This window comes from Botrytis cinerea, chromosome 6, assembly GCF_000143535.2.
Source record: "Botrytis cinerea B05.10 chromosome 6, complete sequence".
Taxonomy (NCBI): domain Eukaryota; kingdom Fungi; phylum Ascomycota; class Leotiomycetes; order Helotiales; family Sclerotiniaceae; genus Botrytis; species Botrytis cinerea.
The window spans coordinates 1,794,620-1,822,195 of record NC_037315.1 but is presented as its reverse complement, the minus strand read 5'-3'; the positions used below and the strand labels follow the sequence as shown (position 1 = coordinate 1,822,195).

The following is a 27,576-nucleotide window of genomic DNA, read 5'->3' as shown; positions in this document are numbered from 1 at the left end:
ACCCCCGTCAAATGCGCATTACAGTCTTTCAACAGAATCGATATGTAGTGATTAAGAAGATGGAATGTAGTTGGATTCTAAAGAGCGTATATGGCCATTTTTCATTCTATGAGTCTGACCGCAGGTTAAATTCCAGAGAATCAAAGTCAAAAGTACTTCATCAACTGTAGAGAAGCATGCACCGGCGGAATTTGAACAATCGCCTATCATCAAACAAAGATTATGTACTCGATGACTGATGACAATGCTATCCGGAAGGATTACGGCGGGGTGATTGATGGTTAGAATCCTGCAAATTTTACAGGAATGATATCTATTCCACTCCTTTTCCAACTCCTCCAAATCACTCCAAAGTAGAATTGCTTCACAAATTTGGAGGTACATGCAATGGGCAAGCTTGTCCTTCATTTGAGGATTCAAATCAGACTTGAAGATGTACCGACGAAAAATCTATCAAATCTTCTTGAGGATTCACATCATAAATCTGATATAGATGCATTGTGAATGTCAGAAAGTGAGATAGGAATTAAAATGGCTTGTGCTCCTAAATAGGAGTTCAATAGTACTTATCTAAACCATTGCGAGTTTTATAACCGCACCATATATTGTAGGAGCTATTCGGGTAGTGTTTGTATAACATCTCTCATCCATGTGTGACATGTGTAGGAACTTTGAAGTTAGTTACTTGTTAACTAAGAGATGAGATGTTGATTCCTAGCCCTTAATCTTTATCTAATACATTCACTTGAATGGCGATAAAGAAAACCATGACAGCCCATTTCCCATACTTGACTTGCGGTTGAGAGAAATGCGTGAATGTGTCGAGTCGGTTCGGAGGAACAATCCACGCATCAAAACCTTCCCGATATCAAGCATGTTTACATGCCGATGGCATGATCATTCTTACATGTAGTATGAAGATACCTGCGGCTGTTAACGCAGCAGATAGTGATGGCCTCATCTCTGGAGCAGTGATATGACGATGAAAGGGCAAGGTCGACTAGTCCTCGTCATGCGAGCCACCTTTGAGCCAAACTCACTTAAGAAGTAAGATGTAATCGGGGCCAAATCAATCGTCTTCGGTCATAACAGCCTATTATACATTACCTGGTTCTAAAGACGGCTTGGTCGGCCAGATGACACGGTAGACATCAAATCCATTTGAAATCGACAAAGGCTATTTCGAGACGTGGAATGGTTTCCAAAGGGAATGGAAGCCCCATTGAAGAAGGTTGTGCGAATGTGTCTGTCTGGCTTTGAAATCGTGAGCAAGTTTTGTGGTTAGATGGGCGTGTCAGTTGGAAGAACGTCATGTAAGGAGATTCAGTAGGAGTCAGATATTCTAGAAGAAGAAGTTGCTGTACATCGAGATATGTAACAAATAAATTATCGACGTGGTAGATTTAAGATGGCCAGCCTCGTAAAGCAAACATGTCCAATTTAGTTGTTTAATAAATTGATTGCACAGTTTCCAAAATATGTCGAGATCAAGTCCGAGGATGATTTGTCAGCAACCTACTCGAGGTGGGGTCATTCTGTTGAGCATTGTAGACTTGTTCCTCGAGATCATAGTATTCTGTACTTGGAGCAAATTAATACACGTTTTTAATCATGGCTCTCGTATCTGGGCCGGGTCGAGCAGGCTCTGCCACTCTGCCGGAAGAACTTCAGCTCGCTATCGAGTCTCACGTAAAATATATACAGAGTCTCGACTCCGTAGGTATTCACCCTCCTCGTATCTCCACCCGCACTTGTTGACATCTTCTGCTTGTAGCGCAAAGATGAGCTCGAATATTGGCATACAGAACATTTGCGAATAAACGGACTCTACTGGGGGCTCACTGCACTTCATTTACTCGGCCGACCTGATGCGCTGCCGAGACGGGACACAATTGATTTCATTTTAAGCTGCCAGCACAAAAATGGTGGTTTTGGAGCTGCCCCAGGTCATGATGCACATTTGCTATATACAGTTAGTGCCGTGCAGTCATTGGTGATGATAGATGCGGTGGAAGATCTCGAGCGGAACTTGGATGGCAAGGGAAAAGATTTAGTTGGAAAATGTGAGTGTCTCCATGTATGCGATTCGAGAGGGGCTACCATTAATGCTTCCGATGTGCAGACCTTGCGGATCTACAAAATAAGGATACGGGAACTTTTTCAGGAGATGAGTGGGGCGAGGAAGATACTAGATTTCTCTATGCAGCGTTCAATGCTCTTTCACTGCTAAATCTCCTACATTTGGTGGATGTTAACAAGGCAGTGGACTACATTGTTTCGTGTGCGAATTTTGATGGAGGTTATGGAGTTAGCCCTGGAGCAGAATCACATTCGGGACAAATATTTGCCTGCTTGGGTGCATTGTCAATTGCAAAGCGCATAGACGTGGTTAATATTGATAAGCTGGGTAGATGGTTGAGTGAGAGGCAATTAGAGTGCGGTGGACTGAATGGCAGACCTGAGAAAAAAGAAGATGTTTGTTACAGCTGGTGGGTTGCGACGAGTCTCGCTATGATTGGGAGGCTGCACTGGATTGATGGAGAGAAACTCGCCCATTTCATCTTAAAGTGTCAGGACACAGAGGAAGGTGGCTTTGCCGATAGACCAGGTGATATGGTCGATGTCTTTCATACCTGCTTCGGTGTTGCCGGCCTGTCTCTTCTAGGGTTCCCTGGTGTCGAAGAGGTTGATCCAATGTAGTAAGTCTTCAGATCGTTCTCGTTATTGCTTTCACCGGCTGACCTCATCTAGCTGTATGCCGAAGAGAATAACTGAGCGAGTGCTAGGGCAACCCTAAGATATCTCTGGATAATGATATTATGAATTATGAATTAGGTGAAAGTATTCCCATTGATCTGTCTACCGGGCCTTTGTAGCTTTGGGTGTTTTCGGTAAGTGGACAACGGCTTTTCATAAGTTTGACTTTTCACATAAATTCTTCGATACTCAACGTACGATCTGATCACGGAAGTAAGTCGAGCAACAGTTTATTATGAATAATTCCTTATTGTAGCCAAACACACACTTCATCCAACTCCTGCCATCTAATAACCTTATATCGAGTAACACGTGGTACCAGGATACAAGGCAGGAGAAGAGCAATTCATTGACCATGAGGTGTTTATGACTTGCTAGTAGCATAAACACTCAAATGTCAACGGGACATGATATTGAAGAAATGTGATATGGACCTCTATGCTTTTCGTACTTTTCATCATGGTTTATTGTCTGTAGAGTTACGGCTCAGCTAGAATCAGAGGTAAAGTGAAGTGATGGGAAAGGGTGAGAGAACAGAATTGGCCGATGATATGAGAAATCATGGAAGTGCCATTGCAATTCAAGCAAGACGGGCCCTCGTATATGAGTATTCTGGTCAAGGAGTAGAATGGGTGAAATGCTCCCCTCTCTGTTGTTCCCATTTAGTTGGCATAAAATGGACATTATCACAACTTAGCTATGCTTTCTATCTCTAAACATCAATGACTCAACAACCGATTTCTGAACCAAGGTTTCCTTTCTGCTGCAGCCCCTCTCAGTCTCATTGTTGCGGTGGGTGTTGTGACAGGTGAGGGCATAATACACAATAAAGAGGAAGGTCGTCGTCCTCAACCTAAAGCCGTTCGGCAGCTCGACTTGAATCTGGAATTTCAACCGCAACAACTCTACCTATTCCATGCATGACGACCTGATAAGTATACCTTCCTGTGAACTGTCCTGTGTTTCCAGTTCTTGCTTTATCTCCACGTTATCTATCACATGCTCAATTTGAATTCACATCTTCGAAGCGACCAGGACAGTGGTATACTCTCTTTCCACAGTAGAACTCGAGAGCTTTCTCCATCTAAAAACAACTGCATCGTTGGCCTTTATCTTTATCACTACATCAATATCATCCCGTTCACAATCAACTATATACCACTACAAAGGCCAACACTCACAAACACATCTTGATATTCTTTTCCCCAATTCATGCGCGTCTCCATTGCGGAACACATATTGACCTGATATAGCAAGAACCTTTAGACGTGATTGTCTCTTCCGGACTTTTCAAGACTCCACTAAACCACCAACGCGCCTTCTGCATTTTCTCTCTGTCATAAATTATAATTTTCGATCGTTGTCACCTCTTCTTCCTTCCGCCATTCCAACCTTCATCGTATGCAAGTCCTTTCTCTCTCAGTTGTCCCATTCTGAGGAAACCATCTTCTTCACAAACATTTGGAGAAGTAATCGACGACTTGCTACCTTTGCTCATTCCCATCGACAATTAGGAGCCGGAGCATTTATTAAGAACAATCTGTGAGTTTTGATTCCGCACAGTCTTTTCACACACGCAACGCCCTTAAGCTCCACCAATTACTTCTTGAGGTCCAAAAATACCATCAATGGCACCGAATGGAAGAACGTTTGCTTTCTTGTACAAAATTGGCCTGACTTCTGCGGTTTCCTCAATTGAAGCCGCAGAGGATGGCTTCTGCAAACATTTTCTTGTTCTTTTTGCAAATCCGGCATTATGCGTGTACCTTCAACTCATGTGCAATCACACAATTACTAACAAATTTGGATGAATAGCTGCAACCAAAATGTCGAAGAACCACACCAATATACCACTGCACTGCAGTATTTGCCCAAAGAATCCTCAATTCTCCGACGTATCTCATCTTCTCACTCATACATCTTCCAAAGCACATTTATCCAATTATTTTAAGCTTAAGATTCGAGCTGCGTCGGAATTGACCGCAAAGATTCAACTGGACAACTTCGAGGATTGGTACGATAACTATGATCTCGAACGGTTACTATCTGAGAGACTTGCCTCGAAAGATCAGAAGAAAGCTGCTAAGGATAAGAAGACCAGAAGCAACAACGCACTAGTAATTCTTTCTTGCGAATGAGAGCTGCTGAATTGTACTAACTGTCACAAAACCAGCCCGGGCAAACGAGAATAAAGAAAGAAAAATACAATCTCCTTGACAATGAAGCCAATCTAGCACCCATGTTTCGCGCTCCTGTTCCCAGAATGCATCTATGGCCAACCGCAACAAACAACAGTATCAATAACAATAATACATCTACATCTAATTCTAACTCTGACATGGGAAGTGAGTGGGATCACAGTGCTTTTTATGCAACACCAACCTCTCGACGTCAAATTCCAGGCTATACACTTCAAAAGACCCCTTCGGCAGTAGGAACTGTATCGGATACCACCAAGTAAGCAGACTACCTGTCACGTTTTATAAAACCATCATACTAACTAAGATTCGTATAGTCTCACTACGCCATTAAAGGGGGAGGTAGATGGTGAAAATACTGAGAAGCTTTCCGAAAATGCAAAATTGAAGGGTGTGTTCTGGCCTGGCATGGATCTTTTCGATTCTGCCACTGCCGAAATGAAGCGTATGCGGAATCAGAGAAAAGATGGCTCAATTCTTGAATTAATGATGGCTGCATCTGCGGAGGTCCAGCCTACTGAGATTTCCTACCACCCAGATGGAGCCTTCCGAACCTCGAGACACATTTTTGGTCCCCTTTCAACGGATACTAGTCCTGTACGTGTTTTAAGATCGTGGTTGCTTTAGTTGTAATGCAACATCACATACTGACATCAAGTTGCTTAGATTCGTGACCCCACTCCAAAGAAACGAAGAACTCGCAAAGCGGCCTTGGCAGATGTCAGTGTCAATGTACCCCGTCTTAGAGCTGGTCGGCCAAGAAATTTGGCTAGAAGTCCTGAAAAACGACAAGTATCCGCTAGAACACGTCAACCTGTTGGTCAACTTGCATTACAATCGACACCCACACTCAATCCATTGGCATTCGGCGCTCGATTTACTCCAAGCAACGAGGAAGACGAAGAGTTTAGAATAACTATGGAAGAGATGGGAGCCAAGAAGCGTTCTTTTAACGTTTTCCAGGATGCTCCTGAGGTCAGCCCAGGTCGTACGGAGAGCCCATTAGAAGATCATAGGTTCGACTTTTCGGATGGTGCCTCCACCAGCTTCACGAACGTAAATATTGGTAACCAGATCTCCCCCACACCAGTTGTTAAACCAAGTGCCATGCGTATGTTCGCTAAGGAAAACGGTCAATCTGATGTCCATGTCCGAAGAACTGTTTCCACTCCTCACCACGGCTTCCCAGCTCAAATGTTTTTTGACAATTCATCAATGTACAACCCACTCTATAATCACCACCCCCGATCTTTCTCATACGGAGGTGATAGCACGGATCTCTCTCAAATGAGCCAGGATACAAAGCCGCTGAATGCTTACACTCAAGCTTTTCATGGAAATTTTAACTCGGTCAGCCATGGTTCACGTTTACCTAGCAACCATTTACAACTATCAGACCCAATCACCAATGGTGCAAATATCAACATACCACATTTTGGTATTTGATCTTGGGGATCTTCTACTTTTCATAGCGTTTCAAAGGCCATGACCTCATATATTACCGCATGAAGGCGTTTTGACCTTTGAACAAGATTTCTTATAGCAGGCCATTTTTGTGGTCGAATTTTTATCAAAGGGGGCATATTATATACCGAAGTCGTTCTTTCTGTTTTTTTTTCTTTTTTAACATTCTACAATTATTTTAAGTGGAAATGAGGCGTTAAAGAGCTGGTAGTTGTGCGCGGGTATGCTGGTTCTGCATTGCTATCTAATTTTTTGACTTGGTATCATATTTATTTTACAACTGCTCCATACCGATTATTAGCTGATCTAGCTGATCAGTACCATTCTCTAGTACATTCGAAATCATATTAGACAGTCCCAATAACTTTTTCTGTTTCACTTGTGTCTCCAGCTCTCGTGATTTAGATGCGGCAGTGTCAAGTACAGATTTCGGGACACGCGCTAACCGAGCCACATTCAAACCATAAGATCTATGTGCAACCCCTTCACCGACTTCATATAGAAACGTAATTTCCTCGTCAAAATCTTCGTTGTCCTTATCCGCATCAGCATTAGAAACTCGCCTTCCATTCCTCTCGGCGGTGAATTTCATATGCACATTTCTCAGCTCTTTTCCTTTTTCAAATCCTCTTGCAACACTTGCCAAAGTCTGATAATGTGTAATAAATAAACACAAACACTTAGTCTCCCTAACCACCCAATCTAGAACCGCTTCTGCGATTGCGACTCCATCATGCGTGCTAGTTCCTCGCCCCAATTCATCTAATATGACGAGAGATCTAGGACCTGCTGATTTCAATATCGATGCTGTTTCAGAAAGCTCAACCATAAACGTAGATTGTGCAGTAAACAATGAATCATAAGCTCCCATTCGTGTGTAGATACCATCTAGAAGACCCAATCTGGCGGATTCAGCAGGTACGTAAGAGCCGATTTGCGCGAGGATAGATATTAATGCTACTTGACGCACGTATGAAGACTTGCCACCCATGTTTGGGCCGGTTAATAAAAGGGCGCGTGTATGATCTGGAGAGGTGGATAGAGATGTGTCGTTGGGGATATAGGCTGAGGGGAGGAGTTGTTCGACCATGGGGTGGCGGCCGCCGATGACGGAGATTTCGGTGGAGGATGTAAAGGTGGGTTTGCAGTATCCTGGAAGGGAAGCCACGGTTGCGAGGGAGAGAAGACAGTCGAGGGTTGCGAGGTGGGAAATGGTGTCGCGGATTAGGGCGTAGTGGGTGGAAATTTCAGAGAGGAATGTGGAAAATGCGGCATCGCAAGCAGAGGAGAGAGATTCTTTGTGTTGATCACGTTCGCGGAGGAATTTGATGACCTCGGGAGTGTGGAAACGAGACATCTTTTTTGTGCCTGAGATCTTGGCCCAGGAGGCGGGCACGTTTTTGAGATCGGTGTTGGGGACTTCGATGAGGTATTCGATACCAGCGATGGTAACATATGTGACAGGAGTTTTCTTGGACAGTTTGGTAGCAGCAACCATGCGGTGCGCTTCCAGGTCTTGCTCGACCGCTCCGATGCCGCATTTATGATCACCAATTGCTTCGGTTTCATAATGTTCTAAAAAGAATGCATATTTGTCATCATTGCGGGCGGCTTGGGCGTTGATCTTGTCGAGGAAGGAAATTACTATCTCGCCAATTGCGGGAAGAGATGCAACCGCTTCATTGAGGGCGATTGATTCGAAGCCTGCATCGGACGGTGTTTTGACATGTGCAAATTCATTAGCAATTCTTTGCATTGTCTGAAGAACGGTGAGGAGTTCTGGTCGTGTACATTTGCCATAGTATATGCGAAGTAAACTTCGCTCTAGATCAGATCTAACTTCCCGAAGGGTGGCGTTTAGTTTGTCTACTTTTGGGGTATTTGCGTTGTCTTTCAGTTCTTCCACTGCAGCGACTCTCTCTTCTAAGCGCTGCTTATCAAGAAGAGGTCGACCGACCCATTTTCGAAGTAATCTTTGACCGAATTTTGTTTGAGTTTTATCCAGAGTCCAAAAAAGACTTCCTTTCTGAGTGTAGTCTGTTTGGTTGGTATAAATCTCCAGACTTGTGAGGGTATTTCCATTTAATAACATATGAGATCGAGCACTGAATGACTGGAAGTACTTGGTGAGATCGAACACATGTTCCAATCCGTATTCGGTCATGTGAGTTATCATAGCAGATAGACAAATTGTGACCGGCTCAGTAAGTTTCAAAACTTTCTCTAATAGCTCCTGCTCTCGTGCATTGTTGCTGCTCTGATGGGCCTTCAGTTTGTCTGCATAAAATTGGGCCACACGAGAATAAGATTCGGCAGCCATGGTTTTTGACTTCCCGACACGTTCAACTCTTATTCTATCGCCAAAGACATTGGTACTGCTGCCCGAAAGATGTTGTACAAGCTTGTCGGTAGCCTTCGTAAGTTCCCCAACTATGAGCAATTCGCAAGGGGCAATATGTAACAACCGTGTCTCGAGTTCACCCCGCATGAAACCATCCTCAAAATTATCATATATAACATCTCCAGTGGCAGGTTGAACAGCTAATATACCAACTTCGACCTTTTCGTCTGTTCCCCAACCTTTGGCTTTCGTCTCCGTTATGCAGAGTAGGTAACCTGTTGCAGGGGCACCACCAGACGGCGCATCAGTCGTGTCTAATCCATCGATATCATCAATGTATGTGCCTTTAGTGTAAACATTCGTGAGTTTCCTGACGAAAGGAGCATTCCGATTATCCCCAGCCTTCTTCAATGCAGCTGTCTCCGTTTGTCGAACAATACCAATTTTATAACCCGCAGCGACGAGCCTCTTCGCGTGGACCGGGAGTCGATGGACCGGAATACTTGCAGATGCAAAGTAGTTAAGATGTGATTCCGAAGGATCTAGTTCGCGTCAGAAACATTCTCAAGTAGATTCAAGAACAAAAAGCTTACGTTCATCGAATCGGAATTTGCCCGGTATGCATACAATACTGAGCACTTTTGCTGCTGTCCTTGCATCTTCGCCAAAGAATTTAAATTTATAGCCAACTTCCACAATCAACAGAGTATCCATGTGTTTGCGCTTAATGTCAATAACTTGTAACTCCATGGGAGTCAGTTTACCCGTCTTTGCACCCTTCTTCTTGGTTTTCACAGGCGCAGGCGCTTCCTCATCCTCTTCCCCTTCTTCGTCTCCCACTTCTAAAGCTGCATCATCTTCATGTATAATCCGCCTGAGACTATCTGGATGACCCAGTTTCTTGACAAACTTCTTGTGTAACTCGACCTTCCGCGCCTTCTCTAATTCGTCTTCAGGTTCCTCCTCAATTAGAGACTCTGTGGCTCTTTGGCTGGATCCCGAGAACATATATTTATTGGTTCGCAATGATGGCTTTGATTTGCCTCGTGTTAAGCTGGAGGATGTCTTTCGAGAATCGGCGGCTGGAAGAGCATAGCTTTCATTATCTTCCTCTTCAACTTCAACACTTTTTGCTCGTTTGGATGGTCTCTCCTTTGCTCCAGTATTGCCACCATTTTCATCTTCTTCTAAAACTCTCTTCAAACGATTTCCAGTGATTTTGGCATCTTCATTGGTTCCTTCGTTGCTATCGGCATCATCCAGATTTCCCGGGGCTTTAGAAGCAGGCGGCGAGCTTGAATCCTGAGGTTTTTGACTAGATTTTGGTGCAAAGAAACTGGATATTGATTTTTGTGTCTTAGCTGGAGTTGAATTTGGTTTGCCCATCATGGCAGTGTCACAAGAGATTTCCTTGCAATGGAGTAAATTGATTGAAGTGGTAATTGAAATCTAGGAGACGCGACGACGCGACAGGCGTAAAGTGGATTACATAATCAATCAAGCATTATCACCTTGCACCTACCAAAGTGTGTACCAAAGGTCGTCATCATGATTGAAGCGTAATGGCAGAAATGCATATATTGTCAGATTAATACTTTCTTCACTGAATACCTCAAAAACTCCTACGTTAATGCGGCAATAGTTTCTATGCAATATTCTCTGTCAGCGAACTCCAGCATCAGAACCTGAACTTCATCCGAATGTAAACATTGGGATTTGCAGCTGAGTGTGGCTCGTGTTGTTGGCGAGTATTCAATCTATCAACGTTTGCGGGTGATTTCCAAGGTTCAATTATCGAATGAGATGTAAAGAAGATGATGCGCCACGATGTGCTAGTAAGTCATTTATCACTCAAATTGATGGAAGGATCTAGGTCTCTTGTTTAAGCAATGTTTCGGACCAAGTATGTGAGGCATCATAAGGGAGTTCTTCATTCAAATATGAGATAGGAATTTAGGTCTAGTGGCCTTAATGTACACCTTGCATTAGATTGCCTGCTCGTTTCCTAGTGTAGACAGCAGAGGACCGTTTTATAGCCTGCGAGGAAATCATTGTATTGAGATCTTGATAGGAAGTTCTTCTATGATTTAGACTATTTATTGTTAAACCAAATCATATAATTAAACAATGATATAAGGATACAAGGATGATTGTATGGGACCCATTGAAACAATCATAGGGCCTTGAAAGAGAGGGGGCGGGGGGTCATCAAAGGTTCCTCTTTGCTTCTGCATTTCTATCCGCAGGTATAAGAGCTCTCAAAGAATGTATGCAATGTGTATCCCCAATTATTTTTCGGTCTACATCTGTCTCGTCGTCTCTAGAACTCTATTCATTCAAACAAAAACGCCATAAGGTCACAAAGTATACAAGAAGTCTGGTCTCTTGTCTCCCAAACCCTTCTTCTCAGCGTCATTGAGACCCTCAACCCAGGCATCTCTTTCACCCCTAATTCTCTTGTCATTTTCTCTTTTTAATAAGAAACGTAGTAAGATACTTCCACCTAGCAAGAAAGCGCTCAAGAAAGAAATAACAACAGCGTGGCCGGTAACATATCTAGGCTTTTGGAAATAGATGTTCGAGCTGATGATGCCACAAATATTACCCCATCCAATCATCATCCCTAGAACAACACCTCGCTTATAAGAGCCTTCAATGTTGTTAGAAATCCAAGAGATGGTGTTGGCTACGCAAGGATAGATACCGAGAGCACCGAGGAAAGTTCCCGCGTATTTAACGCCTGGTTGCTCGCTACCTAGTAGCATAGCGAAACCGGCGATAGCAAAGGAAGACATAATAATATTAAACAATCCTCGTTGAGCCGTACGATCAGCGAGGAATCCAATCACGACCGTCAAGATAGCTGCTGCTACATAAGGTGGGACGGAGAGAAGTTGAGCTCTGGTTGTTGTATAGCCAAGCTGAGTAATTATTGTAGGAAGGAACAGCGAGAAAGCATACAAGCTGACAGAACAACCAGAATAGATTGTCATGGCGAGCCATGTCTTGTAATCTTTGAATGCCTGCCAGATAATCTTTGTGTTGAAATCTTCATGGCCTGCTGCTTGATTGTTGGCTTGCAGACGACGGATGACCCTGTTCCGATCGGCTTCACAGAGGAATCTAGCTTTCTCTGGGAAATCGTAGACCAACCAGAATGAAGCGATTCCAGCCAGGACAGTGACGATTCCTTCCAAGATAAAAATCCAAGCCCAACCATGGAGCCCACCAAGACCATCCATTTTAACAATGGCTGCAGCAAGCAATCCACCAAAACTGCCAGATACAGCAGCTGCGGAAAAAAATATTGCAATTCGAACACCAAATTCGGATCTCTTGTACCAGCAAGATAGGTAGTAACTGATACCGGGAAATAAACCTGCCTCGGCGAGGCCAAGAAAAAATCGTGCAGCCATCAATCCGGACCAGTTCGTGACGAATCCCATGAATGTCATGCACAAGCCCCATGCAATTCTGTAACGCTATCAGTGTCTAACTTTTTTCACGGTGGGATTTTGATACCCAGTATGCATAATACCGAAGTACTTACATGATGATTGGCACGAATATCGATGGACGAAATCTTTTGAGCATCACGTTCGTAACAGGCTCAAATAATGCATACGCGACGAAGAATATGGATAGCGCGGCATTGTAATCACCAGTCGACATGTTATTCAAGTCTTTTTGCAAACCGTCAATCTTTGCGTTTCCAATGTTTGAACGGTCAAGGAAGGCGAGCAGGTATAGAACACAGAGCTGTCGAAGTTAGACGGCAGAAATTCTGGAGATTTGAAGATCACTTACCCATGGTATCAAAGTCCAATCGAGTTTTCGTACCAGCTTACGATCCTGCACAGCATATCAGTATATCATCGAAATTCCATGAAGCTCATCATCTTACAATGGCAGCCTTTTCTTCGTCGCTTAAATGAGCATCTGGATCGAGGGGTAGTGGATCGGGAGACGGGACATTTTCATGAAGACCCACGACTTCTTTCTCATCGTCGCCGTTCCCAAAGGCCCTGGGCAGATTATTTGAAGCCATTCTTTACAAGATAAGCTGCTCTGCGTATTGTGTCTATTCGAATAGAAAGCAGCGAGAAAGCGGTGAATTGAAATCTAGACAATAACATACTCAGACTCTAGATCTCAGGTCAACTAGTAAACATTGACTCTAAGTTTGACTAGAATAAGCTATGATGCTTGAGATCGACTATCTAAGATCTTCAGGACCTGCCGTCCCCATACCCATAGAATCCGTAACAATGGGGCCAATGAAAGGAGAGGCCAAAGCAATATGATCTAAGCTATAACTAAAAGCAGCAATCATCTACTAATAAGGTTCGATAACATGCGGCTACTCCCACGATTCATACTCTTTGTGGACGAAAGAAGCGGCACAGGTAATCACTCGAATGGTTTGATACATTGAGAACACTTACATTGCCGCTTCATTCTATCATTTTAAACCAAGATATGAATGGTAGATTACACATACTATACATATCCAATTTTTGGATTTGAATAACAATTGACTGGATTGATATCGAATATTGAAAAGAGCGTGTGTTTGTTGTGCCGTCATTGCTGACAAAAAAAATTACTAACGTTAGTCGATTTAGCTCATACCTATAACCATGACTATAGTCTGTCTTAGACAACCTTATTATATTTCCTATCACTCGATATTGGCAATTCCTTATCCAAAGTGTTGACTATCATTTCCTATTGTAATCTCGAACTACGAGGAAAGCTGGTGGCTGGTCACTATCATACCTTAAATCGAGGATCTTCAAAGTTTGGTATTTTCAAGGCCACACTAGCCTTGAATCTAAGCCGACAAGATCTCCACTGTCTGCTGTGCATTGGTGCGTCATGATCTTCTGCCAATGCAATGCCAGTCCAATCTCTCACCCTCGAACTGCCATATTTTCTTTCGGATCTCTGATATCCAGAGGAATTACGCATTTTTAATTCTGCAAAAAAACATTTGAGACATGGACATGTTTGACAGAAAGTTGTCTTGGATGATCGATGAAGATCTTCCGTCATTATATAATCCGCCAGAGAGTTATATGTCTTTCGAAAACAATTCGGAGGAATTACATCGGAATTGCTACGATTAAGCTTCGCATTGAGAGGGGAAAATATGGGGATCAAGAACCAGTCTGCTCTAGATGAAGGGCTTAGTGGTTGTGGGGTTGGCACGAAACGCTTCGTTAGTATGAAGTACCAGCCAGGTACTACAAGTAACAGTGAAAGAATTCCGGGAATTGGCTTATGATAATTCGACATTTCGAATGAGTTCGAGAATCAAACAAAGTGATTTAAGCTTAAATGTTTTGATGAATAATAATTAGAGCGATTTTGATTGATTTTGATTGGTTGTCTTCGATCTGTGACCACCAGTGGTTGTGTGAATTGATGGGGCACTCCTCAACTTTCGAAAAACATTTATTATTTCATTCTTCGATTGTTTGATATTAGAATCTATATGTTCATTAACTAATCTCTAATAGATTATCGTGACAATTTTTGAGACATAGAAATCAATGTTTCACGAGATCTTTCCAAGTCAATTTCTGCAGTGTCCCGTCAGTCCGTACGCCTACTGGTGGATTATATCAACTACTTCAGTCGTGTTATATTTGAAATCTCCTGGTCTTCATAATCTAATCAACGAATTGACTTACTGCCTTGTAAATTTCTTATTCTATGTATCTATTTCTATCTTTTTAATTTTATATAGCTTCTTTTATAAAAAAGAGACTGCATTTGATAAGAATTATGAGAATGTTAAAAGGTTTACATGCAGACGAGATTGAGTTGAGAATTGTCTACTGACGGGAGGAAAGGATAAACTGTGTATTGATAAACCGTTTGATTTTCTGAGTCTATAATCTAGGCAACTTTCCTAAAATCTAAGGAGAATTATGAACATGTTACGCTCTAGGGACGTTCGACGGGGCATGTTCTCTTTCTGTCAGAGCTGGATCAGATGAAGATGATTAAGTGTTTGTTGGCAATGTTGTCTACAAGCCAACGAAATATGAATCTTTATGTGCTACCTAACCATAGAGACCAAGTAACACAAGAATTTGAAAGCTTTTTTCACAAGACGCAATTCTCTGGTTATCGCATGAACACTTCATGGACCCAAAAGCGATGTAATATAAATGGAGATGGGCAGTTCATTGTCAGACTCATTGTGATGTGCTGTATACATATATATAACAGATCAAGTTTCCCATCATCAATCAAATAGTCCAGGGGGGAAATAGCTTTTACATCATGCCATCATCTACGACAATTGGTATCATTCTTGTGGTTGTGGTTGTAGGTACCGTCTGTATAATTGCGGGCCTATATTACCGGAGGAATCGAGGAAAGGAATGGACCCGTTCTAGCCAACACACTTCGCGCCATTCTAATAGAGCTCACCCCTCAGTCCCTCTGCCTGTCATCCCCCCATATCGGAAAGGAACACCTGGGGCCCGAGCTGGCCATATTTCGCTTGGGATGCCTTCACCTGTTGTACGCAATACTGGTGAAAGACAAGCTAACCTGTCAGGAGATCGAAAACCCTCACAGCCATCTCAACATGATTGTCTTCGCCAGCCACCTCAGACTCAACCTATTCAATCCCAACCTATCAAACCGCAGCCGATCAAACCGCAGCCTATCCAGCCACAGCCTACCCAGCCGCAACCGGTTCAACCTCGACATCCGCTTAGAATTATTATTCCACCTCCTGTTGCAGGAGGACTTTACGGTTTAAAGGGTATATTCCCGCAACCAAAGCGAGGAGGGAGAAGTCCATGAAATGTGGGGTGATTTTGAACGAATCTTTAACATACAAAATCTCTAGACTGTGTCTGATCAGAGGGTTCAATGTTCCTGACTGTAGTTTGGCAATCAGAAGCTTTAGAATATTCACTTCCTTCTAAATATAGATAGTGTTTTAGATGTTGAAATAATCCCAATTGTTGAAGTTTTCAAAGATAATGGATTTGTGAAATCGATAATAACCTCCTCAGAACCTCAAGACTAGCATCTTAGAATGGACTGCGTTCTGAATTATTGGAAACACTGTGCCTGATTCTGGAAATCTGAAATAACACTGGCGTACATGTAAACAAAATGCAATTCTCAAATGAGTAAATTCATAACAGCCTGGGATGCCTTTTAGATGGCGGGGAGAATTCGCACGTCAACTTTTGAGAATAGGATGGTGTAGGGAGAATTGATCTGATAGAAGTTCGTCTCATCTCTGTAACTGGCAAACATCCAACGAGAAACGAGAAGATTAGAAGTCTGACCACTTTTCACAAAGTACTGTCACAACTTTTGATTTTATACTTCATAGAATAACAGAAAGGATAACTTTATCGCGACTATTATTCATGCGCGTGTTGATGTTCACTAGAAGGAATAACGCCGAGCCAAAATTGATGGCAAGAAATGAAGCAGACATGTGAAAAGTTACCTGCGCAGAATTTGCTGGACTGCAGGTGGAGCAAAAGTCTTCGTCATGTCAGAAGAGAAAATTACTAAACTTTCCCATCTTTCTCATTAGCATTCGAGAAAAGGGCATATCTTACCACCTCCCTTTCTTCTCGAAAATTGAGATATATCAAACGGTGGGAAGCGACTCCATTCACCATTGTTTTTTGTTTTGTTTTTTTCTCAAAAGTAAAAAAGGGGAAGGGGGAAGGGAAAGGGAAAGGGGGAGGGGAATACCAGCGGTAGCATCTTCCGGTGCGGGTACAATAAAAGTCTCAGCAACCGAAAGTAGTATAATTTCAACCATTCTTCACCCTTGAGCATCTTGTTAAAATTGTTCAAATATTCCACGGTACTACTTCTTATCTGTGGATTTTTCATATCAAACACTGTCAAGATTGCACAAGTACACGCTCGCCGCAATTTTGTATGTTTTAGAGCACGGATCGTTGAGTAACATCTCCGATCTTTTGCCGATCACGTCCTGCACAAAGCTTGTCAAGATGTTCTGAGGGGAGTAATAAAGTACCTAGACATGCTTTCGACTTCGGTGTCTGCGAGGTAGAAATACTGAAATCGGAATATACCATCATTTTCACAATCAGTGTTCTTTTTAGCCTAACGTTTTCCGACATGCATAAAGCACATTTGAGATGAAGGGGGCTCGGACAGCCCGTAATGAATACAAAGTTCATCTGTCCTGAAACTCCCCACGATTTATAAACTTTCACGTCAAATTATCAAGTATCAAGAGGACATAAGCCTCATTGAGATAAAGGCCTTTGATCCTATGTAGAATTTGAAATGTTCGCTCCACTCGGTGAGAACAGTGACTCGATAAGGTCGATGTACTACAAAGGTATTGGCCTTCAAAACTTTGCTTTGTAACCTTCAGAAATCATTATTAATTCAATTCCCAAGGTTCCCATTGGGTTATGTAAGAATCTTATTTTCCCCCTTGGGCTTGTATGAACTCCGACATTGTTTTCTAATGAGTCCCGCACATCCTTGTGATGATCCAGTGTGAAGACTTGGGTCATCTAATAATTCTTTTCGGATTTGGAAAGCGAGAGCTGGCCCTATGTTATCAACAGACCATGGTTTAATCATCATGCAACCAAAGACTACTGTGCCCGTCATCATTTTGACTTGGCTGACTTTGTTGGACTAAGTAGCCCTAAGACTATGACGGTGTCAAGAATGAATACGACAAGTGCAATTCTGGTGGCGCTCATGTAGCTCCATTCGTATCGAAACAAGCACTTCTGCCCCCCCACAAAACAAAATCCCGCTTTTATGAGAATCCAATTATGAGATGAGAAAGAATGTCAAATACGAAGTTTTCTGGCCAAGAGATACACTAGAGGATCGACCGCTTAAATTCGCCGTTGAATTATAAATAGCTCGGCAATTTATACTCCTCCCCTTGAATTTTCTGTCCATTAGTCTCGAGCACCAAAATTGGTGCATATTTTACACCCATGTCCCCTGGATTTTACGATATATTTCGTGTTCAGAAAGTTGAATTCTGGTAATGGGATGCTGCATTCCATAGCAGAAGAAGGGATTTCATGGTATGGCTAGATTCCGTTGTGGGAATATAGATCCCACAGCAGTTTGTAAAAATACAGCCGAAGGTCACGCGCTTTTTCACATTCATTTCCTTTTTTTTAATAAAAAAAAACTTAATTGTTAATCTAAAATACCTAGAATCTATCATTTTTAAATAAAATCCAAGGGGCATGCGAGTAAAATAGCTTCGACTTTTAGAGCATGAGAGTAATTTGCTGTATTCAGTTTAGTTTGTCGCGTAGTATACCCTGTTTGGTACATCTCTTGATCTTAGCATGATTCTGCCCCCGGTCTAACGTCCGACTTTCTATCTCATCCAGAACCTCGGTATTATAAAAACTTTATTTCAACGGTCATAACTAGTGGCGCCGGTGAGTTGTGCTATTATGAATTATCACGAACTGTGGCGTCGAAATTGATTGGCCTTATCTCATCCCATATCGCCAATGAAATTCCTGATGTCTCCTTTTTGATACAATATCGTATCAGTTAGTCATATCTGACAATAGGTATGAACAGCTTTTGACTAGGACATTGACTCTTTCAGTCTAAACTCAATTTAATGAAGTTCATTACTTCCCTAATCATGCTCGTTGATGGGGCTAAAGTATTCACTCTGGTTTAATCCACATTCCTCCATTCTATGATTAACTGCTGATATGTACAAAATTCCTACTCACCCCCCATTCCTACTTTTTTTCTGGTAATGTAATTTTTTTTCTCGGTGTACATTCGCATCTATCACAACGGCGTCATTTGATCTTCAAGATGTTGGCCAGTTCTCTATCTAAAAAGATTACCATAATCATTATTGTTATCTTCGTTTCATATCTTTCTTTCCGAGATCAATTATGGTCTTTAGAAACTCCTGTCTTCCTCCAAGAGCCCCTCACTAGCTTCACTATCAGTACCACCCATACTACTCACAATAACCCGAATGATTCTGCAAATCTCAACATTCCAATCAATAACGCTATCAATACCGCGATAGTTGAAATAAGCATAGCAGATATAGTCCGCAGGTTGCATGAAGCCGCACCACCAAAACTTACCGAAAGTGCCGCATGTGTAGGCAAAACCCTTGGAATCGAACAAGTCACAAATGATACAGAGCGTCGGGATGTCACACCAGTATCTGACGAACAAGTCGAAGCCGCAAAACTCGCACATAAATCTGCGGTAGAAGTAATCCGAACCTCGACTCACCTAGTTCCATATAAATCTGGTACCCAAGGGATCGTAACTGTAGCAGGCGGGAGATTTACCGGCGCATTACTTGTCTCACTGCGCATGCTTCGCAGGACAAATTCTACATTACCAGTGGAAGTTTTCATGCCGAACCCAGAGGACTACAATGAACATACCTGTGAAGTAGTGCTACCGTCACTTAATGCGCGCTGTGTTATGATTCCAAAATACGAAGGCCTCACTATTTCCAAATATCAGTATAAGATATTTGCTGTTATTTTGAGTTCATTTGAGGACGTGTTATTTTTGGATGCGGATAACTTCCCGATTGTCGATCCGGTTGAGTGGTTTAAGGCACCAGTCTTCAAAGACAATGGCTATGTTCTGGTGGGCAATTTTTTCCCCCTCAGATATTTCTTTAAAAATGACACTTGCTAACAACCATATAGTGGCCCGACTTCTGGTGGGCGACCACATCTCCCCACTATTTCCGAGTCCTCGAACTTCCTACGCCTTCTCTCCTCTCCCTCGGTACCACTGAATCTGGTCAAGTAATCATGTCCAAGCGCACACATAGCGATGTCCTTCTTCTGGTCCTATACTACAATATTTTTGGTCCCTCATTTTATTACCCTCTATTAACTCAATGCGATGCCGGTGAGGGCGACAAAGAAACCTGGTTGTACGCCGCCATTGCCCTCGAAAAGGACTACTATCAAGTAAGGCAGCGAAACGGAGTCATTGGGCATCATACCGCCGACGGATTTAGAGGCTCTAGTATGATGCAACATAATCCCAGTGATGATTATTCTACATATCTTCAAGAAGAAAAGGAGAAGAAAGAACATCCAGTTTGGAGAAAAGATGTTGATGCCGAAGTAGTGTTTATGCATCATAATCTTATTAAGTTGTCACCGGTTGAAATGATCAGTTGGATAGCTAAAAACAAGGGAAGTAGAATGTGGGGTAATAAGGAAAGTACCATGAAGACGTTTAAAGGACAGGATCTAGAAAAGACGGTTTGGGAGGAACTTCTCTGGGTGGGGTGTCAGGGTGGAGAAAGTTTGGTCAATTGGACTGAGGAGGTTTGTGAGGGATTGATGGGACATTGGGGAGGTATTGTGGCGAGGGAGGCGGAAGAGGAAATTAGGAAGATGTTTGGAGTCAATAAACAGGCGGCGACAAAGGACAAAAAGGAAGAGTAATGATGGAAAATGATGGTTTGATATGGAATTTATGGGCATTATTCTGCTTCGTGTGGATACAATTTTGGATGTATTTTATGGTGTTTCGAGCTGGGCTGGGAATTGGAAGTATGCTTACGCACGGCGTTGCAAAGCAACTTCGGGATTTTTGGGAAAACGGCGTTCAGTAGGATATGTTACGAAATTACGGTGTCTCCGCATAGGCAGGAAAAGACATAGAGATCAGGGCCAGCAATGTAGCTGGGAATACCTATAAGTCGAATCTAGAATAATCAATGAAGAAATTGAAGAAGGAAGACAAAATTCAATCTTGCATAAAAAAGTACAGTGAAAATGCTTGTATCACTGCTAGGACTTCTGCAGCTCAAAAATGAGGGATTTGACTTAAAATACTTCAGAGACGTCAAAAGATTAACAATGTTTTGAAACCTAGGACTATCAAATCGGATGGCAGTCTGAAATCTCGGATACTCTGATGAAGATAAAGAGTCGTCAACACGACGAAATGATAGGTCAGACACGATATATAAAACAAATAATTGATAGGTAATTTCAAGTATAACAACTTGTTAATACGGCAAAGATACGTCATCAAACATGGTACGCGACTTTCTCGATCTTAGAAAAGGTCTAGATGGTGGAGGGTAATGCCCGGGATAAATCCCACTTGCTCTTGCTGTCGGCGCAAAAGCAAATCCGGATTTTGGTTCTACCCTAGGATATTCATCTGGTAAAAGTGCGTGTCTCCGTTTTGTCTTCTTTCCCCATAGATTTTTAAATCCGGCCCAGAAATTGTACCATTCGTCGGACCATATTAACACCAAAACTATGATGATTATCGTCATGGGAATAGCAATTGCCCAAAATAACCATTGCGTGACTTCCATATTACGCACATCATTGGTGTTCATACCAAGAATGGAAGCGACAGTGCTTAGTGGCAGGAAGATAATCGTTACGATTGTGAATGCGTAGACGGCATTTTCTTGTCTATCTTTATTTGTATCAATACTTCGAAGATTCTATGTCATCAAATTAGTGGTTGCCTTTGTATTACAGGAACTCGCGAATGCAAGGGAGAATGTTACCCAATCCTCGAGGTACATAGCGCGACCATTGATATCACGGAATACTTCGATACGCTCATCGATAAGTGCCAGGCTTTCTCGAAATAGAAGACCTTGCACTCCACGGGTATCATCGCGAGCCGACTGATTAATTGCAGGACCTGTATTCATGATTTCGAAACCTCCGTAGTTGTCGCCATGATAGACCGATCGCTCGTGATTCCGGTGATATGTATTACGAGATTCAAAAAATGTTGGTAGTTTATACTCATATTTAGGTTCAGGAACAACTCGATTCAACCTGGCATTCTGGAAATTTGACCTTGATTGAGCGTGCAAAGCGTTGTTTATGACTTCTCTTTGAATTTCTAGGGTTTCTAGAATGACTGAAATTTCTTGTTTTAAGTCAGTAATTCTGCCTTGGTGCTCTCTATTGATTGGATCGGCATCGATATCAAGTTCCTGGTGGCTTGTTAGATGGTACAATAACTGCTCATCCCGGAACACTTACGAGGGATATCATGTAGTCAACATATGTCACACAGATGTCTGGACAAGAGCCCGTTAAATCTTGCGAAAGCTGAAAGGTTATGAGAGAGGCCAAATCGAAAGGTGAAAAAACAACATATTCCGAAAGCTTGTATTTCGATAGTGTCTGGAGAGTTTCCTCCATACCTTCGCTCATGAGGTCTAGACATAGATTCATGTGTGAGTACCAGGAAGACGCCATATCCTTTGTAAAAGCGAGAGCCATGAGCACATGTAACCATGCTCGAGGCAGCTTCTCAGAGATATCGATTTCGCAGCGCTCCAGAATTGGAACTTCAGACAGAAGTTCTTTGAAAACTTCTATGCGCTTTCCAATGAACGTCATCCAGTCAATAATTTGTCTGACATCTCTCGTATCTACAATCCAAGGTCTATCAGAAAACCTCTGCGGCCCAAATTTTGAATTATCATTCTCTAGAGACCCATCTGCTTGAATCAGACCATACGGAAGCATTGCCTGATAATTAGCCTGGGTTAAAATCAGTTGACAAGCGGGAAACTCACTACGATTATCTCATATAATGGACCCCAAAATTCTTCAGTGGTAGGACCGGAATCCTGTGGGGATAGAAAGAACCTAAATAGGACCTCCGCAGCATTGGCAAGTTCCACCTGTAATCCATATGTTGTCTGAAGCGATTGGTCCGCCTGGATTTTGCTTTCAACTTCAAACAAAATATCATAAAACTGTTTTCTTGAATGCCTTGGGCTAGCTTTGTACGCAAATTTTTCGTTGATATTGGTTTTCTGCAAGAGGTAGTCGTTGATTTCCTGCAGATCGTCATGTAGCAAAGTTTCATTGATACTCGCAACATCACGGGTTGTCGAGCTTCTGGTGAGACTTGGAGTAACTGATACGTCAATTTGTGTGTTCATCCAGTTGAAAAGGTGGAATTCATCCGAATAGGCTATTTCTGCTGCTGTCGAGGCGTCAACAGATTTAGAATATGATGCTTTCGTATTGACACCTTCCTTTGGTGTTTTCAAGTCCGGTTGGTGGGAGGCACCATCTTTTTCAGAATTTTGGCTTCCTTTCTGGCCAAAGCCTCCAATTGAATCACTCGGTGCTATCAGAACCCCAGCTGGAGGCATTTTTGACTTTGAGCTGACACGTGTCAACAATAACCAAATATATTACACCTCTAAAGACCTTACCTTAGTCGAAAATCAAGGCAAACCTTTGAGTTTTTGGCTCGTTTGAGTATCCTTGGCCAATCCTTCGGTGCGATTACGTGACCATCATACGAAAATTCAAATCTAAGTGGCCAAATCTCGAAGAAATGCTTTATAAAGTCCTAAGATGCAATTAGCTATCATACCAGCAAGTATGAGAACATAATAGAGCATTCTCACAATCCATGTCGCACACTCTCCAATTGGGAATGACCATAATGCAGAGCCTGAGTCAGACACGTTAAGCGTATGCATCAGTGAACTGGCGTTGTCATTTCGAAATGGAGTCTTTGAAATGGAGTCTTTGCTCATTTGCGCTGTAGATAATCCAGAACACGATATTATGGAAGCTAGAAGTCGAGTCAGTTTCATACGACTCAAATAAAATCAAGCTGGCTCTATTTACAGTCGTCTAGGATGAGAAACCAAGCCTGGCCGATATGAAAGCAAGATCCTGCTGGTGTGTCTGGTAGGTGGCATACGGCTTGCTTCAAGTCACGCTCCTTCGGTGTCATAGATTGTCGTGCTTGTAAGAGTGTCCTTGGGGGGTGGGATGAAGACTTTACATTTGAAGAAGTGTATTTTTGCAGAGAAAAGTACGGTAGACAAAGCCATGTAAGTTTCCTTGGTTTTAATGACGTGGATGGAGTTTCATCGCGGAGCGATTCTTGTAGAACCTTTGGAATCATATGCCCTACTTTAGCGCGGCTGGAAACCTGCAATGTTTTATGGTATCTTCTTTTCACGAGGTCTAGTAGCCTAGAAATACCAAGTCTTTCACTTTCTTTCAGTCCATCAAGATTCATTATGCCACTCTAGAAAAACCCATCAGTCATATAACGGTTTACCTTTGCAATTTGCCAAGAAACGTACCTGGAAGCTCTCAAAATCCATTGTTGAATCTTCGAATTGACTTGAAGCATTAGTAATCATCTTGAAATAGGTATCAAGACACTCACACCCAACTGAAAAGAGGCATGGGCACTTTTGTAGTAGGTCCAGCTTGCCCAGGGGTTATCGTAAAATTGACAGAATGTATTCCTCCCATGATTCCATCGCCGTTATAATGGGATTGTATTATCTTATCAATTTTAGGACGTTGTATTGTCGACGATTTATGTTTCTGAAGCGGGAGAGATGGTACTTCCTTCTCAGAAAACCCTGACTTCAAGTCATCTGTTATTTCTGACTCCAGCGCATTTTTATCAAGGCGGGAAAGCCTGAAAGAATATGCCTCAGACTCGGGGTTGAATGACTCGATATAGGTTTCGGCGGCCTTAGTTTCGGGGATTGCATATCTTCCATCATAGCTGTTTAAGTTGGGCACTCTGTCATGACTTGAACTTCGAGACCTATTGTATCGATACCGGTTGGGAGACCTGGACCTGGAGCGGTATCTTTCCCTAGACCTGGTACGATGGGTAGAGTAAGGTTGTTCTCTTGCAGCCGCTCTTTTCAAGTAAATTTTGTCATCAGCTTTGTCATAACTAGACACAGGAGGAGGCGCCGAGCTATAATACGATGACGCCTGGTCTCTACGATGACTGACAGACGCTATAGACGGACTTCTGGGACGACTTCTAGTAAAGTGACGTGGTGGTGGGCTCGGAGAAACAGTGCGACGGGGTAGTCTGGTTGACCGCTGATCACTGTAGAAATCGTAATCATCGTTTTCATCATCTATAATACGTCGTGGAGAACTTGGTCCACCGACATGGCGCTGTTCTCGACTACGTCCATGGTGAACGCCAATTTCCGGTATTTGTGTGGGGTTCTCATCAAACCGGACGGGTAACGTTTCTGCTCGGCGAGGACCACGGAAACGCTCATATGATAAGTCATCGTCAGGAGCTCGACGTGCCATTTTCTTTTTCTGGGGAAGAATGTGTTGCACTTCTCACTGTTGATGCTTAAGAAGCTTCTTGGTAGGCAGATAATCATTGTCAGCCCCAGTAAGCTGACTAATGCAGATGTAATAATACTGCATCGTAAGACTCCCACTTATGTTAAGTATTTTAAAAGACATGGTATATAGATAGAAAGTTTACGTGAAATGATCACAGCCCAATTTTCCTCTTGTAATCTCGCCATACAAACCTCGCAACGAGAATATCACCCCTGTCATTGATAACATGCAGCTTCATGGTCACGTGGAGTATCCAGCCAGTGCAATTACAAATTAGATATCACCACCAAACATCTATGGAATCCACAGACCGTGAAAGGGATTTCCTTTCGAGGATGGTGAAATAGAGAAATAATCCATCAATTTTGATCTTTATGACCTTGTGTGATCTTGCTTTTGCGGCGGCAAGATCTTGAGACAATACTTTCTACATCACGTGTATAACGGATTTGGAATGAATCACTAAGCCTTATCAGACTTCTCTTTCCTCGTAATGAATAATCTTGACTGTGACTCAAGGTCTGTCAAGGCTAATAAGAACTGAGATGAAACTGCCAGTTAGACTGTGAGATTGCTCCTCGACAACTCAAAGTCAATGAACTACATCCAGGCGCGGATTGAATACTGAACAATCCTCATTCTCAAACCTAGCCTCTTCGCCATCGTATTATGATAAACATGTTGGAATATTTGCTTAGGAATAGTACTGGCACATATCTGCTCATCTGAAAAAAAAATGATTTGAACAAGCTGGTAACAGGAAAAATGCTACGTCTTGTAACTCAACTCACGATTGTGGCCTGTTTTCCTTTTACTGAATAAGGATGGGTCGTTCTTTGTTTCTTGACCGTTGTTGAGTGGCTAGGAGCTCAAAGGAAGTTTCACAGTCGGTATGATGATTAAACAAGACCCGTCAACTTCTCTCAGTCTTCGACTGTTGTTCAGGTGGAACAAAAAGACAAAGACGTTGAAAACCTTAAAATTCATACAAAGAACTGCGTATTGTTATATAACAAGGGCATTGTGCTACTGACCACACCAGAAGTTCTGAGGGGACAGTCATTAGCCCATATTCTAACATAAATCCAAAATGTCAGACGAGAACGTTCTCCCACAAACAAACCCGATGGAGCTTACATTCGGCTTTGAGCTTGAATTTGGTGTGAAATCGGTGCCCGATCAATTCCTTGATCCAGAACCCAATGATCCTCGTCATGTACATGGAATTACGAGGCCGGAGAGGTACCCCAAAGATCAGTTTCTTCCTTACCTAGAGTCCCCTGATGTAGTTGAGGAGAATACGGCACTATGGGAAAAAACACTTGAAAACTTCAATGCACAGTTAGATGCTTTACAGATAGGCATGGCAAAACTTCTTACAGAAAATGGACTCCCAGCCGTGGCTCAAGCTGATGAGGAAGAATCTAAAGACCCTAGTATCAAAGATTTGAAGTATTGGGTTATCTCCAATGATGCTACCATCAACCACGGTTCGAGTTATAATACTAATTCACATACATATTTCTGGTGGCCCATCGAAATCCAAAGCCCAGCATACATCTACAACGAAGAAAACAAGCAAAAGGTAAGAAAGATGCTTCAGTGCATTGACTCGGTTTATAGGACTAATTGCGATTTGAGCGCAGACATCCATGTTCATATCGGTAACGGTCAGAAAGGATTTGATGCTCGCACACTTAGAAAACTCATGGCTTTCGTTTACACTTTCGAAAACCAAATCGCAACCATCCACCCTCCCCATTATATGACACAGAGAGCGTTTTCCAAACCGGTAAGAACACACAGCTTGCTTGCGCAGGCCATACGAGATCACCGAGACGAGATAATAGAAACGGGCGGAGAAGAAGATTTGCGAAAATTTGACGAAGATGCCATCATAGATGGCATCCTAGAAATAGACACAGTAGAAAACATTGTGAGCATCCTATCAAGTCCAAAAATAGAGGAAGATCGCCTATTTAACAGACTCACGTATTCCATCTGCAACCTCAAAACGGACGCAGAAAAGGTAAAGAAGACGATCGAATTCAGACAGCACAAGTCGACTTTCGACGACGAGGAAGTCTATCACTGGATAACTGTCTGCAGATCCTTGGTCCAATTTGCAAGTACGGTGGATGAAGAAGTGTTGAGAAAATTCTGCAAAGAACATTTCCACAAGACCGTCGACGAATTCTCTGTAGTGGAAGTCTTCATGGCGCTCGGGTGTCCAGCACAAGCTTATTACTACGGTATAAGGGTTTTTGCTGGGAAAGAGGAACGGGCGGAAGAAGAACGTAAGCTACGGAAGGAAATAGAGGATGAGAATCGTGAGGAAGAATAAGAGAGAGAGAGAGAGAGAGCACAGGAGAAAATTTAGAGGAGCGACGCGGGCAGGAGGAGGCAGAAGGAGTACCACACTAACTCTCTATAAGTACTTTTGCTAGCTACTAGATCTCCAGTCAAATTGTAAGTTCATCTTCTTTTCTTCCATGTTCCCTCTTCCCATCACCTTCTCCCCACCCCCTTGTCTCCTCATATATAACCCTTTCAACTATCAAACTATCTCGTGTAAGTATACCTGGATTTAATTTATCTTCCACAGCCAATTTTTATTTTGATATTATTCGCTTAACATGAGTGATATGTG

The 27,576-nt window shown here is 42.5% G+C and overlaps 8 protein-coding genes across 13 annotated transcripts; 5 read left to right on the top strand and 3 right to left on the bottom strand.

Annotated features, from left to right (window-relative positions):
- Positions 1–1,571: 1,571 nt before the first annotated feature.
- Bcbet2 lies at positions 1,572–3,495 on the top strand. Of its 5 annotated transcripts, none has more exons than XM_024693603.1 (5): positions 1,572–1,716; positions 1,775–2,063; positions 2,123–2,699; positions 2,752–2,891; positions 3,080–3,495. In XM_024693603.1, exons 1-4 carry the CDS (start codon positions 1,612–1,614, stop codon positions 2,795–2,797), a joined length of 1,017 nt encoding a protein of 338 aa, XP_024549389.1. In that variant the 5' UTR covers positions 1,572–1,611; the 3' UTR covers positions 2,798–2,891; positions 3,080–3,495. The 5 variants fall into 5 exon arrangements, with proteins under 5 accessions (XP_024549389.1, XP_024549387.1, XP_024549386.1 ...); XM_024693602.1 differs by having other exon boundaries at positions 3,060–3,495; XM_024693601.1 differs by having other exon boundaries at positions 2,752–2,970.
- Positions 3,496–4,138: 643 nt separating this feature from the next.
- On the top strand, positions 4,139–6,528 carry BCIN_06g05310 (hypothetical protein; the record flags this gene model as incomplete). 2 transcript variants are annotated; one of them, XM_024693598.1, is made up of 5 exons in its annotated part: positions 4,139–4,299; positions 4,573–4,874; positions 4,931–5,214; positions 5,273–5,552; positions 5,622–6,528. In XM_024693598.1, exons 2-5 carry the CDS (start codon positions 4,584–4,586, stop codon positions 6,399–6,401), a joined length of 1,635 nt encoding a protein of 544 aa, XP_024549384.1. In that variant the 5' UTR covers positions 4,139–4,299; positions 4,573–4,583. The 2 variants fall into 2 exon arrangements, with proteins under 2 accessions (XP_024549384.1, XP_024549385.1); XM_024693599.1 differs by lacking the exon at positions 4,139–4,299 and adding an exon at positions 4,315–4,515 and having other exon boundaries at positions 5,622–6,401.
- Positions 6,529–6,562: 34 nt separating this feature from the next.
- On the bottom strand, positions 6,563–10,210 carry Bcmsh3. Its single transcript, XM_024693597.1, has 2 exons — positions 9,354–10,210; positions 6,563–9,302 (listed from the first exon to the last, which is right to left on the bottom strand). Exons 1-2 carry the CDS (start codon positions 10,147–10,149, stop codon positions 6,694–6,696), a joined length of 3,405 nt encoding a protein of 1,134 aa, XP_024549383.1. The 5' UTR covers positions 10,150–10,210; the 3' UTR covers positions 6,563–6,693.
- Positions 10,211–10,701: 491 nt separating this feature from the next.
- Positions 10,702–12,888, bottom strand: BCIN_06g05290 (hypothetical protein). The gene is made up of 4 exons (XM_024693596.1): positions 12,665–12,888; positions 12,568–12,612; positions 12,311–12,519; positions 10,702–12,234 (listed from the first exon to the last, which is right to left on the bottom strand). The coding sequence occupies exons 1-4, from the start codon at positions 12,806–12,808 to the stop codon at positions 11,118–11,120; spliced, it is 1,515 nt and encodes a 504-aa protein (XP_024549382.1). The 5' UTR covers positions 12,809–12,888; the 3' UTR covers positions 10,702–11,117.
- Positions 12,889–14,941: 2,053 nt separating this feature from the next.
- On the top strand, positions 14,942–15,799 carry BCIN_06g05280 (hypothetical protein). Its single transcript, XM_024693595.1, has one exon. The coding sequence runs from the start codon at positions 15,055–15,057 to the stop codon at positions 15,583–15,585; it is 531 nt and encodes a 176-aa protein (XP_024549381.1). The 5' UTR covers positions 14,942–15,054; the 3' UTR covers positions 15,586–15,799.
- Positions 15,800–18,330: 2,531 nt separating this feature from the next.
- BCIN_06g05270 (hypothetical protein) lies at positions 18,331–20,546 on the top strand. Its single transcript, XM_001559080.2, has 2 exons — positions 18,331–19,413; positions 19,476–20,546. Exons 1-2 carry the CDS (start codon positions 18,607–18,609, stop codon positions 20,229–20,231), a joined length of 1,563 nt encoding a protein of 520 aa, XP_001559130.2. The 5' UTR covers positions 18,331–18,606; the 3' UTR covers positions 20,232–20,546.
- Positions 20,547–20,602: 56 nt separating this feature from the next.
- BCIN_06g05260 (hypothetical protein) lies at positions 20,603–25,086 on the bottom strand. Its single transcript, XM_024693594.1, has 9 exons — positions 23,980–25,086; positions 23,894–23,933; positions 23,427–23,835; positions 23,201–23,370; positions 23,003–23,142; positions 22,352–22,952; positions 21,810–22,304; positions 21,320–21,760; positions 20,603–21,253 (listed from the first exon to the last, which is right to left on the bottom strand). The coding sequence occupies exons 1-9, from the start codon at positions 24,882–24,884 to the stop codon at positions 20,801–20,803; spliced, it is 3,654 nt and encodes a 1,217-aa protein (XP_024549380.1). The 5' UTR covers positions 24,885–25,086; the 3' UTR covers positions 20,603–20,800.
- Positions 25,087–25,852: 766 nt separating this feature from the next.
- On the top strand, positions 25,853–27,322 carry BCIN_06g05250 (hypothetical protein). Its single transcript, XM_001559084.2, has one exon. The coding sequence runs from the start codon at positions 26,017–26,019 to the stop codon at positions 27,268–27,270; it is 1,254 nt and encodes a 417-aa protein (XP_001559134.1). The 5' UTR covers positions 25,853–26,016; the 3' UTR covers positions 27,271–27,322.
- The last annotated feature ends 254 nt before the right edge of the window (positions 27,323–27,576 follow it).